The sequence below is a fragment of the Macrosteles quadrilineatus genome, unplaced genomic scaffold, assembly GCF_028750875.1.
Source record: "Macrosteles quadrilineatus isolate MER2022 unplaced genomic scaffold, UCM_ALF_1.0 Scaffold_2__2_contigs__length_208266976, whole genome shotgun sequence".
Taxonomy (NCBI): domain Eukaryota; kingdom Metazoa; phylum Arthropoda; class Insecta; order Hemiptera; family Cicadellidae; genus Macrosteles; species Macrosteles quadrilineatus.
In genome coordinates, this window is record NW_026542595.1 from 84,190,519 (window position 1) to 84,208,729 (window position 18,211).

The 18,211-nt window shown below is 32.9% G+C and overlaps 1 protein-coding gene across 1 annotated transcript; it reads right to left on the reverse strand.

Moving 5' to 3' along the window:
• Positions 1–17,155: 17,155 nt before the first annotated feature.
• On the reverse strand, positions 17,156–17,764 carry LOC128984515 (uncharacterized). Its single transcript, XM_054403846.1, has one exon. The coding sequence runs from the start codon at positions 17,762–17,764 to the stop codon at positions 17,156–17,158; it is 609 nt and encodes a 202-aa protein (XP_054259821.1).
• Positions 17,765–18,211: the final 447 nt, after the last annotated feature.

The window sequence follows — 18,211 nt, forward strand, 5'->3', positions numbered from 1 at the left end:
AATAGGAAATAAATGTTAAATTTTTAAGTAGACATTTTAGTGTAAATCCAATTAGACATATGGAAATTCGCTTAGTCTGCAGGTTTGCTGCGGCGGGGGTATTTAAGCAATGTTACAGCTTGGTGGGGTTTAGTATTAAAATATTTTCTATCTATGCGTATTAGCAAACATATTTTAGGTCACTATTAATCATCACTTATATATAATCCAGTTACTAAATCGACCAAAATTCATTTTTATCCAATAAACAATATTTAGGTTTTATTAAAGTATAAATTAAAACACATTTTCCATTTCTAATATCATTATATGTTATGAATCAAATTCTATTAAATGTACTCCAGCTGCCGTAAATCTGCCGACTAAGTGAATTTCCATTGTTACATTATTATCGTGGTGAATAGTGGTAATAGGGTATAGCGTGGTGAAAAATAGCGTTCGTACCACGGACCAAAATGGTTTTTTTTGCAGCTCTCGATCGTCTTTAACATTATATTGAGCCAGCAAAACCTCATTTTCGGCCATAGGTACGAAATCTACTATTGTGCGGATTTATATTTTACCAATACTTTATCAGTTGAAAAAGAGTAATCCCAAAACCAAGCGTGACCGTACGGTTGATGATTATGAATATGTACCGTGAGGACTGTTCCGCTTCCATGGGGATTATTGTAGACGGTTTTACCACTTTGTATCATTTGAGAATGCCGTAATAGGTCTACTATTTACGCACCAACAACTGGGATTGGTTTCAAGACATCAAAAAGCTACCGACCTTGCTCTGAATCAAATCTTTCACTATTGATAAATCGAGTTCCCCTCTGATTATAACCTTGGCAGGGTCTTTTTCAGAAGAGACACTATTTAAAGTTTCCCTACACGATTAGTTTTTGTGATTTTTCTGTTCGGTAAATTTAAAATCGTGTGAGAAAAGCTATATACTAACCGAACCGAACCTAACCTAGCGTAAACTGTTAGGTTTTCCACAGTTGAAATAGTAGTGTTCCTCTTCTGAAAATACCCGCTTGGCATTGTAACCACTCAGCTACCCATGGTGAAAATTAGTTAAGAATCAGTGTGTACAAAAACTAGGTAGACGAATAATATTGAAACCTATTAGAGATTTTTCAATAATGTTCAAAGATATGTTTAAAAATCGGACAAAAATGTACAAAGCGTCACCCATTTATAAAATCAAGCAAAAGTATGTTGGAAATAAAAATTTATAATTATATGTAATGTTATGGCAAATTATCCTTGTGGGTCTACGATTACTTTAATTTCTCGGAGTTCTAGAGTTATTTGGGGAATTAAAATTGCCCAAGGTATATTACGGTCGTGCGGCCTGAGAATGGCCGAAGTCGGAGAGCGCAACGTGGCTCATCACAGCACAACTTTGCTATTTCCTGTGTCCGACACTTTGTAAAAGTACATAAAATCTTCAGCCGGATGCAAGTTTTTAACTAACCTATTTATAAATCGTATTCAGGGGTACGATTGTTTTTCTTTATATTATACTTAACTTATTGTTCCTTGTGTTTCTTTCTAGCATTACTGCTTGTTTATCAGTAATTGTGAGGACTGTATCGTCTGCATACATGACTGTATGACAGTCGCTTTGAAGCCATAATACATCTATCTATATATTAATAGGCAAGCATGTTTCTTTAAAACCTTTTTTCTCAGCTCGTGTGCATCGCAGGGGAAATCTACGCATACTGTTAGAAAGATATTTGCCTGTAGATGTGCAGAATCCCTTTATAAATTAAAATAGGCTAAAAAATAAGTACAAAAAACGAATTTGAAAACTTCAAAAAATTAACATGGACCAACTGGGTTGCCATGATGGTGACGAAATAACAACAAAATGTAAACAGAAAATCAAAACAAATGGAAGAAATCCCAATCACATGTTTTATTTACAGTGTGGGGAGAAAATAGAGAAGTCTGTATATTAATTATTTTTGGTCGAGTTTCGACCACAGGACGACCACTAGTAATATATTAATACGCAAGCAGGTTTCTTTTCACAGTCATAACTCGATAACGGTTTGACGGATTTTAACGTTTGAGGTGTCAAATTAAAGGTATTTTCACGTAGATGTGCAAATACGTCTCAGAATATTAAGACAACTAGACCTAAACTCAACTCCTTTAAAAAGCACAACAAAACAATTATATTAAAATAAGTCTTTAATTAGACATAATTTAAGAATTCACAAAAGATTTTACCAGAAAGGAGCTATGAATAATAGTAGGCCTATTCAACGTCTTCTAAGCCGCTTGGATTTCTTGTTTAGCGGCGCCTTCAGTGCCAGATCATAGAATGGCTTCTTATCGCTGTCACTTAAAGATCTCCATGCCACGGCTGCTTCCCTTATCATCTGTTTCTGTTGAGCAAACCCTCCTGGGTGCATATTTTGGAAGGCCTGAATAAAGTTTATGAATGGACTTCTTCGGGGCTTTGGTACCAAGTGGGTTATTTGCATTAGATCTGAAGATTTTCCTGATTTCAAGTATATTATTAATTTAAAAAAAAGTATTTTGAATTTCATTAATAGTACGAATAAAACATAATTTTAAATAGCTCATTTTGAGTTGTGATTTTTAGGCCTTATTTTTAAAACTGAATGTTTGGTATTAGACTGTGGTTTGGTTACTAAGGAAACTAACACTGTTTCAATAGAATAATTTAATTTTTTACCATATGTTTTATTTTTATCAATATTATATCTATATATCTATATATTAATATCTATATATTAATACGCAAGCAGGTTTCTTTTCACAGTCATAACTCAATAACGGTTCGACGGATTTTAACGTTTGAGGTGTCAAATTAAAGGTATTTTCACGTAGATGTGCAAATACGTCTCAGAATATTAAGAAAGGGCGGCACTTAAGTACACTTAAGGGCTAAGTTTGGAATGAGGCGCTATCTGTTGACATTAGATCAAACTCATTTTTCTTTGTTTACAAATAACATATGGACGTAGTTTGAAATAGTTTTTAAGGTTAACCACAGACTGCAGGACTTAAAACTTCCAGAGCAAAGCCTGAATAGATATTTTCATTTAAAAGTCTGTTAAATAAGTCTGGTTCATAAAATAGTTTCCTAGCAAAACTTAATAACACATTGTACGTAATATTTGATTTAATTTAACTTGCTTCTTATTTTACTGAATTACCATGTAGTTTTGGTTACAGTTCGGTGTGATGAACAAGTGAATGTTTGAAAGTGATTATTCTTAGTGCAGTTACCTACCCGTTGCATTACCGTATCACGTAATTTACAATGTATATCAAAAATCCGTTGTAGTGTTTTCTGTTGTTTGGTTAACTTACGTATTTGTATCTCAATTTAAAATTAAGCCACCAGTAAGATGAAGAACTGTGAGTGGCTGGAGGGAACGCGGACGTTACCTCTTGCATCAACCTACCAATGGAACATTTGAAGGATACAGAGTGGCAGTACCATCGTGGTGATACATCATGGATACATCTCCTCAGAAAAATGAACGTTAAATGTTTACATTGTGGTGGCTTACATTTTAAGCAAAGGAAAGACTGAAGCAGTTCACTTTTCACTCATTGTTACCATAAATGAAAGACCCGTTTACCTCATCTGCGGAATTCACTATCCTTTCATAAACTTTTATAAACTTGTGGAAATATTGTACAATATGATACAAGCTAATGCCTCTTGGTTTAAAAAGTTTACAATTGAAATACAAATTTACAACAATGCCAAACAAACATATTTTTTTTGTAAATGATCTTATTCAATTTTTCGTCCGTTCTTTTAATAATCTCACTAATTCATGAAATAACACAATAATTATAGAAATGGTAATACAATAATGGTAATAGTGAAACAAATGGTAAAAAAAAAACTATATGAAAATTGCAAATGTTAACTCATTATAATAAATACCCCCGCCGCAGCAAACCTGCCGTCCAAGCGAATTTCCATTTGGCTGAATTGATTTTCAATTGATCGATTTAAATAAGATTAGGTTTAACGAGTAGCCTACCTAGGTTTGCTGCTACAAGGAATCTAATAAAGTGTGTGTTTTAAGTAAAATAATTATTGCTTAGTATAAAATGAATATATTTGCCAAGTTTGATTGAAAGAAATCCATAAACAGCAAACTACAACATTTTACAATATTCTCCATAAGAATAACATGGGAATTTTTAATTTACCATTTTTTAGTTTTCTCCGTAACCAATAACCGTACAAAAACACTTTGATATACTGAATTGTTTGTTTTTTTAAGCTCTTTAAGAAGGTTTAGAGAAAGATTGGGAAATTTTGTGTTTTGAGGGTCAAAAATGAGAAAAACCAATTTTTACCCCATAAAACCCTGTTCCCATGGTCCAATCATGCTGGATCGCGAACTCATTCAAGTTTATCCCGAATTACACCTTCAAACCAAATTTCATCAAAATCTGATAAAAATTACTCAAGTTATCGTGTTCACGGACACATATATACAGGTTGCTGAAAAGTAACTTGCACCCCCCCCCCCCTTAACTTTTCAACCATTTGAGATATTTGAAATCGGTTTGCGGCAACCTTCTTAGATATGAGGGGCCACAATTATTATGGTCAATCTTGAAAATTTTGCCCTTAGGGGTAGCGGGGGTAGGGGGTAGCGGGGGTAGGGGGTAGCTCAAAATTTTCAAATGACAAGTATAGTCGAGTTTAGTATCATTTTACAGGTCTTGACAAAACATAAACATTGACATAAAGAAAACCAAAATCGGCTCACTAATAACAAAATGGCGCCCTAAAACGTTTCAAATACAAATAACCATGAGGGTGGCAAACAAATTAACTTGCACCCTCTTTAACTTTTTAACTATTTGAGATATTTGAAATCTGTTTGCGGCAACTTGTTCGGATGTAAAGGGCTATAATAATTATGGTCAGTTCTGAAAATTTTGCCCTTAGGGGTAGCGGGGGCAAGGGGTAGCTCAAAATTTTCAAATAGCAAGTATAGTCGAGTTTGGTACTATTTTACAGGTCTTGACAAAACATAAACATTGACATAAAGAAAACCAAAATCGGCTCACTAATAACAAAATGGCGCCCTAAAACGTTTCAAATCCAAATAACCATGAGTGTGGCAAACAAATTAACTTGCACCCTCTTTAACTTTTTAACTATTTGAGATATTTGAAATCGGTTTGCGGCAACTTGTTTGGATATAAAGGGCTATAATAATTATGGTCAGTTGGAAATTCTGCCCTTAGGGGTAGCGGGGGTAGGGGGTAGCTCAAAATTTTCAAATAGCAAGTATAGTCGAGTTTGGTATCATTTTTTAGGTCTTTACGAAACATAACAATTAACATAAAGAAAATAGAAATCGGACCATTAATAACAAAATGGCAGCTAAAAATGATTGAGACAATGGTTATTTAAAGTAGTTTTGAGCTGCCATTTTGAGTTGCCAAAACTCCAAAAACTCAACTTATTGATTAAGAAGTGTTTTGAATAGTACAACAATCAAAACAGCTGTTTTAACAAATGTAAACAAAACTGTTTGAGCTACTAGATACAGGGATACCAACAGAAGTCATTTAATTTGTCTTATAACAGTTTTACAGGATGTTAAAACCGCACCATTATTTTATGGAATACCTGTATATAAATCTATATATATATATATATATATATATATATATATATATATATATATATATATATACATATATAAAAATTTGAACGAATGGTGTTTTTGGCCTCTGGGGACATCAAAATGAAAAAGTAAATCGATCACGGGCCTAACCATGAGACTTACGGTAATAGCTACTTCCCTATAGGGAAATTCGCTAAAATGTATCAAAGTGTATATAAACAATAATAATCCACTCACAAAAGTAGGGGTTTCCATAGGTAATAATAGAATAGAGTTTGCTCTTAATATTGGACTTGTCTGAGCAAATTACATTGTGGAACAAAAGTTAAAGAATCTAATTTTGATATTTAAATGGAACGTGACGTTTATTTTACCACAGCTTGTCATTTAAGTCTTCAAGATATTTTTTGAGTTTCGATTTTTACGTAGTTTATTGTCTAGTTATCAAAAGTAACTGTGAAACATCAAACTATGGAATAAAAAAAAATTAATAACTGCATTTTAAGATAATGAAATGAGTCGTATATTTATTGTATCAATATTTTTGGAACTGACATTAATTTATGATATCTATATTATTTTGCGGATGGTTGTTGTTAATGGTATATAATAATATCAATAGTATTCCAAAAAACTATCCTCAATTTTCTCTAATTTTATTTAGTTTTCTTTTGCGTTTAACTATACTAGCTATTACCCACGGGCGTCACCCGTTTGACTTCATAAGTAATAATAAAACTATTGATTGGTTAAGATAAGCTAAAACAAACAAAACAGAATACAGTAATACAAACAAATAATCACACCTGATTTTAATAAGGTAATAAATTCTAAGAATAACAAATTAATAAGTACAGATGAGGTATTTTTAAAATTAGGTATATGGAAAGTTCCCTTTAGAAAGGAATTACGTTAAAGGGCAATTAATGAAATAATGGATAGTTTTGCGCAAGGTTTCTCGTCATGACGAAGATTTTAAGTATATGGTTTATGGGGGTGTTACTTGTAGTTTTCTCAAAAGTTTATGGATACTTTGGGATTTATATATGGATTTAGATTAATTTTGCATCTCGTTAGTGCGACAGGTGTAAATAATGCCAGAGTATACTTTTTGAGAACGTAAATCTAACAAAGACGTAATCGAACGTAAGCTATTTTAGGAAGTTGCGAATGAAGTAGGGTGAACTGTACAGAATCCAAATAGCCTGTCAATACAGGATACCAATATCGTTTTTCAGCTTACAGACTCCAGCTTTTGTATAGGACCGGAATTGTGAGAAGTAATTTTTCCTCACTGAACTATTCCCTCAGCAACACAGGATATTTATTTTGTTTGAAATTGGTAATACAAGTAACAAGACAATACATGACACTAAATTTACCAATATAACGTTGATAAGGTGTAAAAATACTTCTTTTAAAATACTAACATTTTACTTTGTATTGTATTGTACATTTTGCTAACTCGGGCTTTAAATAAACTGAATTTAAGAAATACAATCAACATTTATATGAACTCTGTTTCGTATGTGGTAGATGTTATTAATTAATTAACTACCAAATCTTTTTTTACAATATGTACTATTGGATACAATTTTTACAACTTTTTTGTTACAACAATTAACATGTATTTTCTTGACAATAAGTATATTGTTATTGAAGAGAATGAAACTGTAAGATATGTGGAAAGGGTTGAAAGACTGAGATATAAATACAAGTTAAGATTGTGCTGCAGTGCAGGCTAGGTTATAGACAGTTTGTACTTTGTTTTATGGCCTGAAACTGGTTCAAAGGTGTAAGATTCGAGAGATTAATTTAAGTATGCCATACTCTGACATTATCTATCCATATTAAGTATTTATGCACCAACAGAAGAAGCTGACGATGAGGATAAAGATAGTTTCTATGAAATATTAGAAGAAGAAATAAATAAACTACCATGCTACGATATGAAATTAGTCTTAGGAGATGCTAATGCAAAGGTAGGGAGAGAGGAGATGTGGGCAGAAGTAGCAGGAAAGGAGAGCCTTCATGAAACCACAAATGAGAATGGGCTTAGACTCCTAACGTTGGCTATTTCAACGAGCATGAAAATTAGCAGCACAATATTCCCTAGAAAACAAATACACAAAGCGACTTGGTCATCTCCAGATGGAAGAACTGCGAATCAAATCGACCATGTGCTAATAGACATCAGACATGCTAGTAGCATTATGAATGTGCGAACAGTACGAGGAGCAGAATTTGGGACCGACCATTATTTAGTACTTGTTAATCTAAGACAAAGAATAGCGTTAAAAAGGAAGAAAACATCAAAAAAGGAAATCTTAGACACAGAGAAATTGAAGTTACCACAAGTACAAAAGGAATTCAGGATTAAGCTAGAAAATAGGTTTGAAGTACTGACCGGTGAAATCGCAGAACCACCTATAATAGAACCAAATGTTGTCCAAAAACAATGGAAGAGAATTCAAGGAGAGGTTAACAATACACTTAAAGAAGTGTGTGGTAAGAAAAAGAAGACTAAGAAAAATCCATGGTTCTCGGACGAGTGCCAAACTTTGGTAAACAGAAGAAGAGAAATCAAGATCAAATGGATTGCAAGCAGGAGAGCTGACAATGAAGAAGAGAAAAGGAAATCAGAGCAGCTTAGAGTAGAATATTGTGAAATTAACAGAAATACAAAACAAATGCTTAGAGCATGTAAAAGAAACTTTCTGCAGCAAAAACTGGCCAAAGCAGAAAACGACAGAACCACGAACAACACCAGGGATTTTTATAGAACAATTAGATTTTTCAAAAGTGGTTTCTCTGCAAGAACCTATGGAGTTAAAAATAAAAGTGGAAATGTAGTAGTAGATAAAGAATCAGGCATTAATGTATGGAAAGACTATTTTGAAGAACTTCTAAACTGTGATGGACCGACAATTAGAGACATAGAAGAAAATCTAAGCTACCACAATGTTGAACCAAATGTTTTACCACCCTCAGAAAGAGAAGTAGAAGAAGCAATTAGGTTACTCAAATGCAATAAAGCCCCTGGAGAGGACGGAATCACAACGGAAGTAATTAGAAGTGGTGGAAAAGTCCTAATCAAAGAAATTCATAGCCTTATAACAAATGTATGGAATTATGAAATAATACCAGAGGAGTGGGCAGAAGCGATAATAATCCCATTACATAAGAAAGGTGACAAACAGTCTTGCTCAAACTACAGAGGTATCTCACTTCTAAACACAGTATATAAAATATTCTCAAAAATTCTATTAATGAGACTAAATCCGTACACAGAATCAATAATTGAGGATCAACAAGCCGGCTTTATGAAAGGTAGATCGACAGTAGACCAAATATTTTTGCTTAAACAGGGAATCTCAAAATATTATGAATATAATAAGAGTTTTTATGGGATATTTATTGACTTCAAGAAAGCTTACGACAGCATTGATCGAAGGACCTTATATAGGAAAATGGAAAAACATGGCATACCTAAAAAGTTAATAAATTTGATAAGATTATGTGTTGACGAATCAAAAGCGAAAGTAAAGGTAGATGGAGAAATGTCGGAGAGCTTTAGTATAAATACAGGAGTGAGACAAGGGGAAAGGATTTCCCCCACTCTTTTCAACATAGCGATTGAAGAAGCTCTACAAAAAGTAAAAAATCTTAAGAGGGGCCTAAAATTGGGTGTAGACTTAAATGTCATGGCCTTTGCAGATGATGTGGTGATATTGGCTGAAAAGTCGGAGGATTTGTGTTTTCTAGCCGACAAGTTTATCCAAGAATGTAAAAAAGTGGGTTTGGAACTAAATGAGGAAAAAACCAAAATAATAAAGTTTGGACGACATCCCATCAATAGAGGCACCAATTTTAATATAGCCAACTATTTAATTGAACCAGTAGAAAGCTTTAAATACTTAGGAGTTACTGTAAATAGCTTTAACATAGAAGATACAGAAATATTAAGTAAATTAGCAAATGCCAATAAATGTTTAGGTGCATGTATGAAGCTTCTGTCATCAAAACTCCTATCATCTGATACAAAAATAAGAATATATAAAACCATTATTCAACCAGTATTATTGTATGGAAGCGAGACCTGGGTCCTATCCAAGAGAAATGAAGGACGCTTGATTGTTTTTGAAAACAAGGTCCTAAGAAAAATATTCGGCCCAGTAAACGAAGAAGGAGAATGGCGGATTAGAAAAAACAGAGAGCTACGAGCGTTATACCAGGACCCTGATATAATAGCTTTGATAAAGGCAAAAAGATTAGGTTGGCTAGGTCATGTATTGCGAAGGGAAGAAGGAACAAGACTGAAGGAAGTATGTTCTGCTGTACCAACTGGAAAGCGTCCACTGGGTAGACTAAAAATGAGATGGTATGACCAATAGGGTGGAGTGAAAAACCAAAAGTTTTGATAAATTCTTTGGAATAGTCTCAAAAAGTTGTGTCTTGGTGAGACTTAACAACCCAAAAAATTTGGGTTAAATTAATTATTATCTTCAGGTGCCCCAAGGCCATCAAAATTTGAAAATTTTACTAAAAACGTATATTTTTTCAAAATTTTTATTTAACATTTAAATTGTTAGGTTCTGAATGTAATACATGTTTTCATAAAGGTCCTGGTCTTAATTAATGTAAAAAAAAATCCCAAGGTGAACAGGCATAATTTCAAGGTGCCCCAAAAGGTTTGAAATAAGGTATATTTCTTAAAAAAACCTATATTTTTAGAACTAACTTAACTTATAACAAACTGTTATAAATAAGAATTACATTGTTACAAAACCAAGAAATTAGTAAAAAATGAGCATTTTAATAAGTTCATATATTGTAATAAGTTTTAATTGATTTTAAAATCATATTTAAGTTTTTTAAACATTTGAAAACAATGGTCATATAAGATCAAGATAAACAAGTATTAGTTATTGTCAATTTATAAGCACAATGAACTTCTTCAAAGAAGGTAATAACTTAACTAATAATCAGGTTGCAAAAGAATAAAATATACTATTTTGTTGAACTTTTTGTTTTGGTAAATTTAAGTTGGTATTGCAGTTGGTACAACTGGTGACACTGTCTCTGTCTAGCCACAGTTGGTAATGTTTTGATTGTTGGTCTTCTGCTTCAGAGTAGCTGGGTTTTTGGTTATGTTTGATCACTTATTAGATTTCATGAGTTGTTAGAATTGTTGTTTGCTCTGTGGACTTTTGTTTTTACTATGGAAGTGTTGTGTTGTGCTTAAACATTCCAAATAAAGTGTGCATTAGTGAATAAATTCACATGAACAATGGAAAAAGTAAAGACAAGACAACTTACTGCTTGCCCTGTATTTGGATTTCCTCAGGACTTAAAACAATCATCACTTCCTACGTATCATGAGGTAATGCAAAGCTTTCTGTAGAATAGAAAAGAATTAAAAGAAATTGGTAATGGCAAGGATCCAACGGTTGGTGATGTTTCTGAGATAGTAGCTTCTAAACTTAAAATCATTTGGGATAAAGCTTCACTCCCAACTGTGTCTAATAAAAGGATAGTACAGTTAATTAGATCTTATCATGACAAATCCAGAATGCTCATGAAACCATACAAAGAACGTAAGATTGTATCAAGTTATCAAACAAAGATCCAAAAGTTCAAAGATGATTCTTTTAAATTATTTGATATAAGTGCTTGTAAATGCAAAGATTTCAATCTGTGCACCTGCGACAAAAGTGCCAAAGAAGAAAGAAACTTTCTCATCGATCAAAGAGGTAAAAGAAATATGATGATTGGATTGATTGATGTAACAACAACTGCAAAACATAAGAAAAGAGAAGAGCGAATGAATAAAGAAATAAAGCGCTTTTTTAGTCCTGTTTCAGCTAACCCGTCTACTTGTAATCCTGAGGGGGGGATCAAATAGAAGCACACAGGACAGTAGCTCCTTGGAACCTCAACCAGGCTGCTCAAAATATGCTATTCAGAGCAATGACAATCTAAATGCAGTCAAGCAAATGAGAATGCGTATGCCATCTTTAGCAATTGCTTGTGATAGAACCGGCGTGTCTGACAGATCCGCTGCTATGATAGCCTCGGCTGTTTTACAAGATGTTGGAATAATTAATGAAGAAGACACTAACTTAGTAATTGACCGTTCGAAAGTTCGCAGAGAGAGGACAAAAATGCGTACAGAGTTACAAAAATCAGACACTGAACCTGTTATCGGCCTTTACTTTGATGGAAGGAAAGATCAAACCATAACACAAGAGAAGAAGGGAGATAAATTTTACAGACGTGTTGTGAGTGAATCGCACTACTCTCTCGTTGCAGAGCCAAACAGTATTTATTTAGGTCATGTAACAGCTTTATCAGGAAAGTCAGACAGAATAACAAATGATATTTTAAACTATTTAACAGAAAATGGTGTTAACTTAACTCGTATGTGTATAATTGGTTGTGATGGAACTGTTGCAAATACTGGACCTAAAGGTGGAATCATTCGTTTGATTGAAGTCAACCAAAGAAAACCTATGCATTGGTTTATTTGCCAGCTACACTCCAATGAACTACCATTACGTCACTTAGTGACACATTTAGATGGGGAAACGACAGGCCCAACTGGGTTTTCAGGTCCAATTGGTAAACAACTTAAAGAGTGTGAAAAGTTGTCTATTGTGCCATTTGAGCGAATTGAAACTGAAATACCAAGTGTTGACAATAAGTCAGATTTAAGTACTGATCAAAAGTATTTATTTGAAATCCTCACTGCAGTTTCAGAAGGCATTTGTTCTGCAGATCTAGCCAACAAGTATCCAGGCCACATGTCACATTCTAGATGGCTTACCACAGCTAACAGAATTTTGCGTCTGTATATATCCACCGAAGACCCAAATGAAAATCTAGTTATATTAGCGACATTTGTGGCAAAAGTTTACGGACCAATGTGGTTTGAAATTAAAACAAATCCTAGCTGTTTAAATGGCAGTATTCATGTGTTCAAAACTATACAAAAAAGTCGATATCTGCCCCAAAATTTGAAAGCAGTGGTAGACCCTGTGATACAGCGGAACGCTTATTTTGCACATCCTGAAAATATGATATTATGTATGTTTGGTGACGACAGGGAAGTTATAAGAGAGTTGGGGTATCGTCGAATTGTCAAAGCTCGGTCAAATAAGCCTAAGATGATTCGCCAGTTTGTCATACCTCCATTAAACTTTGAGGCGACAACGTACGAAGACATTATTATTTGGAACGAAGCCCAAGTAACAGAACCACCGTTTTTGGAAAAGTTTACTGACGAAGAACTGAAGGACTTTGTATCACACGGGTTAAAATCAAAAATTCCCTGCCACACGCAAGCCGTGGAACGCTGTGTAAAACTTGTGACTGAGGCTTCGGAGGACGTCTGTGGAAATACTGCCAAAGATGGTTTTATCAGGAGCCGACTCGCCTCACGAAAGAAAATGCCCTTTTTTGAAACCAAAAAAGAATATGTCTTGTAGAATTTCTTGTTTGGCCATTTTGTAACCTGATTAGTAGGCCTACTTATTTTCTTTGTTCAGTGTTAATTTACTTTCCATTAAACATTTATATAAACTGTATCTGGTCTTTTCCATTACTTTCCGGTCCCATATGTTGTATTTAAAATAATTATTCAATATTTATTAAAAATTTTTATAATATCTGCACTCATAGAAACACTTATTTTTTGCTGGTTTTTCAATTGTTTAACCATTTCATTCAAGTTTAGAACATTATGTTATGGTTTTTGTCTGTTATAAAAAAGTAGATTTTTGATAAATATTGCTTATTTCAAAACTGTTGGGGCACCTTAAAATTATCCCTTTTCACCTTGATATTTTTTTATATATTAATTAAGACCAACACCTTTATTAAAACATGTATTACATTTAGATTTTAACTTTGTGAATATTTAAAAAATTTTTTTTGAAAAATGGCGTTTTGGGTAAAATTTTCAAATTTGAATGGCCTTGGGGCACCTAAAGATAATAATTAATGAAACCCAAATTGTTATGGTAGTTTAGTCTCACAAAGACACAACTTTTTGAGACTATTCCAAAGAATTTATCAATATTTTTGGGTTTTCACTCCACCCTAATGACCAAGTTAATGACAAATGACAAATTCTTTATTTAACCTGCCCTGAGTTAGACCAAAGGTCCACTCTTCCCCCAGGACAGGAACAACAAATATACAAACAACATATACATGTACAGAGTTGTGGACTATGAAAATCTAAAATTTACTTTTAATAAGTGAAAAACACAAATTATATAACAATACAGAAGTGTAAAAAAGAAATTAACTTACACTTACAAATCAAAACATATTACATTGATAACTAAAGATTTTATCACCTAAAACTATTATGGAATTGTCAAACAAAATGAGGATACCTAATATTTATACATGTGCAAAAAGTAATAGTTGAAAAATGATGATGATTTTATACTTCATATCTTTGTAATAACAGATTTTTTACTGCTTTAGAAAAACGTTTAGGGTTATTAAGGTTTTTTATCTCACTATCTAAATTATTGATAAGTCTAATCGATAATACATGGAAAGATTTGTTATATATCATCGTTCTATGCACAGGAAATTGAATTATTTCATTACCAAATCTAGTTCCTCTCGTATGGATATCACGCATTCTTGAGTACATTTCAAACAAATATTCTGGCTTACAAGTATTTAGAACTTTATAAACTGTGTTTAAAACATTTAATTCTCTTCTCTCTTTAATCTTTAACCAACCCAACTGACGATAATACCTTGTTACATGATCATCCAGTCTTAAATTAAATATATATCTAATACAGGAATTTTGAGCAACTTGTATTCTACTAGTTAGATCGTCATTACAGTCACAATATACAGCAATGGCATAGTCAATAATAGGAAAAATTAATGTTTCTACTAGCTCTTTCTTAACGTAATATGGTGGATTGAAACATAAGCGTCTAAATTGGTACAAACAACGATATATTCTATTACAAACATTGGTCACTTGATCAGTCCACGATAGGTTCTTTGTCAATGTAATTCCTAAGTTGATAACACTTGTTTCATACTTTAACTCTTGACCATTAATTACTACTTGATGAATATTGTCCATGTTTATTGTGTTTAATAGCCTTGATGTTCCTATTACAATAGGTTTGCACTTCTGTATATTTAAACTAAGACCATGACCTTGACACCACTGAAATACAGAAGATAGGTCCGCATTTAACATATCTACAGCATCATTAATTTTACCAACATCACAGTCTATATAGAGCTGCAAATCGTCTGCATAAAACATACTTTTACTAAAAATAATACATTCATTTAATCTATTTATATACAATGAAAACAACAATGCGGATAATGTGGATCCCTGCGGCACACCTGAAGGGTTAACTTTCCAATTGGAAACCAATCCATTGGCTGTCTTAACTTGTTGCTGTCTAAAGTTTAAGTATTTATGAAACCAATTTAAAACACTATCACTAAAATTATATGATTGCAATATGGATATTAACAAATTATGGTTGACACAATCAAATGCCCTGGTAAAATCTAATAATACTAACACCGTTACATGCCTCTTATCCATTGCTAATCTTAAATCGTCAGTAATTCGTATAAGAGCAGTCTGTGTACTATAATGTTTCCTGTAGCCAGATTGATATTTATACAATATGTTATTATCATCTGTAAACTTTATAATCTGTTTGAAGACTAATTTATCTAATACTTTACTTAGCACACATAAAATATTTATAGGCCGATAATGCTTACATTCTACTGGCTTATCTATCTTGGGTAGTGGCAATATTAACGCTTTTTTCCACTGCAATGGATAATCGCTATAAAGTAGTGAAAAATTAAAAATATGACATAATACATCTTTTATTTCACTGAATATTATTCTAATAAATTTCAATTGTACACCATCACTCCCAACGGCATTTGATGAAATATCTGATAATACTTTGAATATTTCTTCACAAGTTAGTTCATTAAAGCTAAGAGGTACATTTAATAGATCATAATTATTTCTCATATCCCTGTAGTACTGTAGCAAATCATTATTAATATTATTGTTTATTCCACAAAAATATGAATTCAATTCATTAAGTTCAACATTAGGATCAAGTGGTCGCTTAACAACCTTACCTGCACCTTGGTATTTCAAAATATTCCACTTATCTTTATTAGACCTATCAGAGGACAATAACGTATTAAAGTGACGATTTCTAGCATCTCTTAGTTTCCTTTTAACATCATTTCTACAAACTCTATAATTCTCCCAATCTACAGCATTCTTCGTCCTTAGGTAACGCCTATACAAAGTATTTCTATTTATCATTGATTCTTTCAGTTCATTGTTTATCCAAGGGCATGGATTACGTTTTTTACTTATTTTCCTCTCTGGAACATACTTATCAAATAATAAATGTAACCTATTGTTCAATATCTCTATCTTATTATCAACATTATCACTTGCGTAAAGATCGCCCCAATCTATGGTTAAACATTCTTGTTTTAACTGGTCAAGTTGTATATTTTTAAAATCTCTTACAAAAATAATTTCCTTGCTTACATTTAATTTCACCCTAAAATTCATTTCAACAAAAACAAGATCATGATAAGATATTCCTGATATAGGTAACTGACCATAACTATGAACTCTCTGCACATCGTTAGTAATGATTAAATCTAACAATGAGTCTGACAATGGTAAATGATAGGTTGGTTGTAATGGTAAAACAGTTAAATTCAAATTATTCACTAAGCTCTTAAACTGTGTTTTTTCAGCAAACTCTCTATCAGTACTTAGATTGATATTAAAATCTCCCAATATTAAGACGTTATCATAAACTGGAAGTAGGCCAGCAATAATTTCAAAAAACTCATCGATATGACTAGCCTTAGGTGGACGATACACAACACATAAAAGTAGTTTCCAACCTAATGATAATTCAACAATCATAAATTCTATTCTCTTACTGTATACAGATTGAGAGGTAGCTATTAACTTAAAATGAAAATCTTTTCTTATAAATACAGCTACTCCTCCTCCTTCCTTACCAACCCTATCATGACGTAAAAGATTATAATCATTTAACATAAAAGGTGAAGATGAGATTTCGGGCTTTAAAAAAGTTTCTGACACGGCAATGATATCAATAAATGAATCTTGGAAAACATTAAAAAACGAGTCTTTATGAGCTCTAATATTCTCAACATTGACATGTACTATTTTTAAACATTTTCTTAAATTACTAAACTTATTTTTTAAATTAAGACATGAAGTACTTTCTATGTTTGAAACGTCATTATTTTCAACCATTTAACCAGATAAAAGAGTATGAAGCGGTTATTAAATAGGCCCTCATTTGAACAACAATAAGAAATACAAATCCTAACAAAACACTACGTGAAACAAAAAACCAAAACACATTACACTCAAAAATATTTAAAACCACGGACACTTCTGTATTGGAACAAAAATATCACTCCAGCTTCTTGATATCATCATAGTTGTTTATCAGCACACACGGGTCATCAGGATTTTTCCTCAAATAGATCCGACCACCCCTTACCCATAGATAGGTGAACCCTTTGTTCTTCTTTGCTTGTCGTGCCGCTTTTAACAGTTTCCGTTTCTCCGTAGTTAGGCTATCATTTACATAGATGACTGTAGCGTCCCCTCCCATGAAACCAATGTCTCTAGAATTAAGATTTCTCTTCTTTCGACGACACTTCATGAAGCGATCCTTATCTAATCTTCGTACAAATTGTACTATTATCCCTGGGGCAAACTCACTTGTCTGAGACTGTCCGTAACGATAACAGTTACTTATCATTTCATTGTTGAAGTCAAACGATATTTGCGTGGAAATGTTCTTTAAGATATCTAAAATATTTTCTTCGTCTTCAATTGGGACTCCTTGTATTTCAATCTCATTATCTTTCACTGATTGTTCTAGATAGTTTATTCGATTTGTCAATGCATCATTCTTCTTCTTTAAGTCACAATTTTCTTGTTTTATCTGCTCAAGTTCTTTTGCCAAAGCTGTAATCTTACCATCCACCTTATCAATCTTTTCATTGGTTTCCATTAGCCAATCTGAATATTTACCAAGCGAATCCTTTATGTCTTTATTTTGGGTCATTATTTCCTGTCTGAAACTGCGCATTTCTGCAAGCAAAGCTACAAGGGACACGTTTTCTTGAGTCAATTTAGCTGCAGCACCATCAATTTCTTCAATTTCTTGATTCCTTGATTCCTGGGAACAAACATAGCAAACCCACTTGGACTTATCCTTAAAAAACTCTTCTTTCAAAACTTCAGCACATTTGAAATGTAACACCTCTTTACATGTAGAACACTCCGCTCGGTGTGCATTAAATGGAAACCCTTTCTTACATTTTAAACATATTGTTTTCTCAGATGTTGCTTTAGGAGTTACCGGGGTTTCATCACGCTTAGGCATTTTTTTACATTGAAAACATGTCCAACTAGCATTACTAGATTTCAAAAATTGATAATCTATGAGAGTTAGATC

What these genes read in the sequence shown, in the direction of transcription:
- LOC128984515 (XM_054403846.1), bottom strand. Translation starts at nt 17,764, where the DNA reads ATGGAAACCAATGAAAAGATTGATAAGGTGGATGGTAAGATTACAGCT.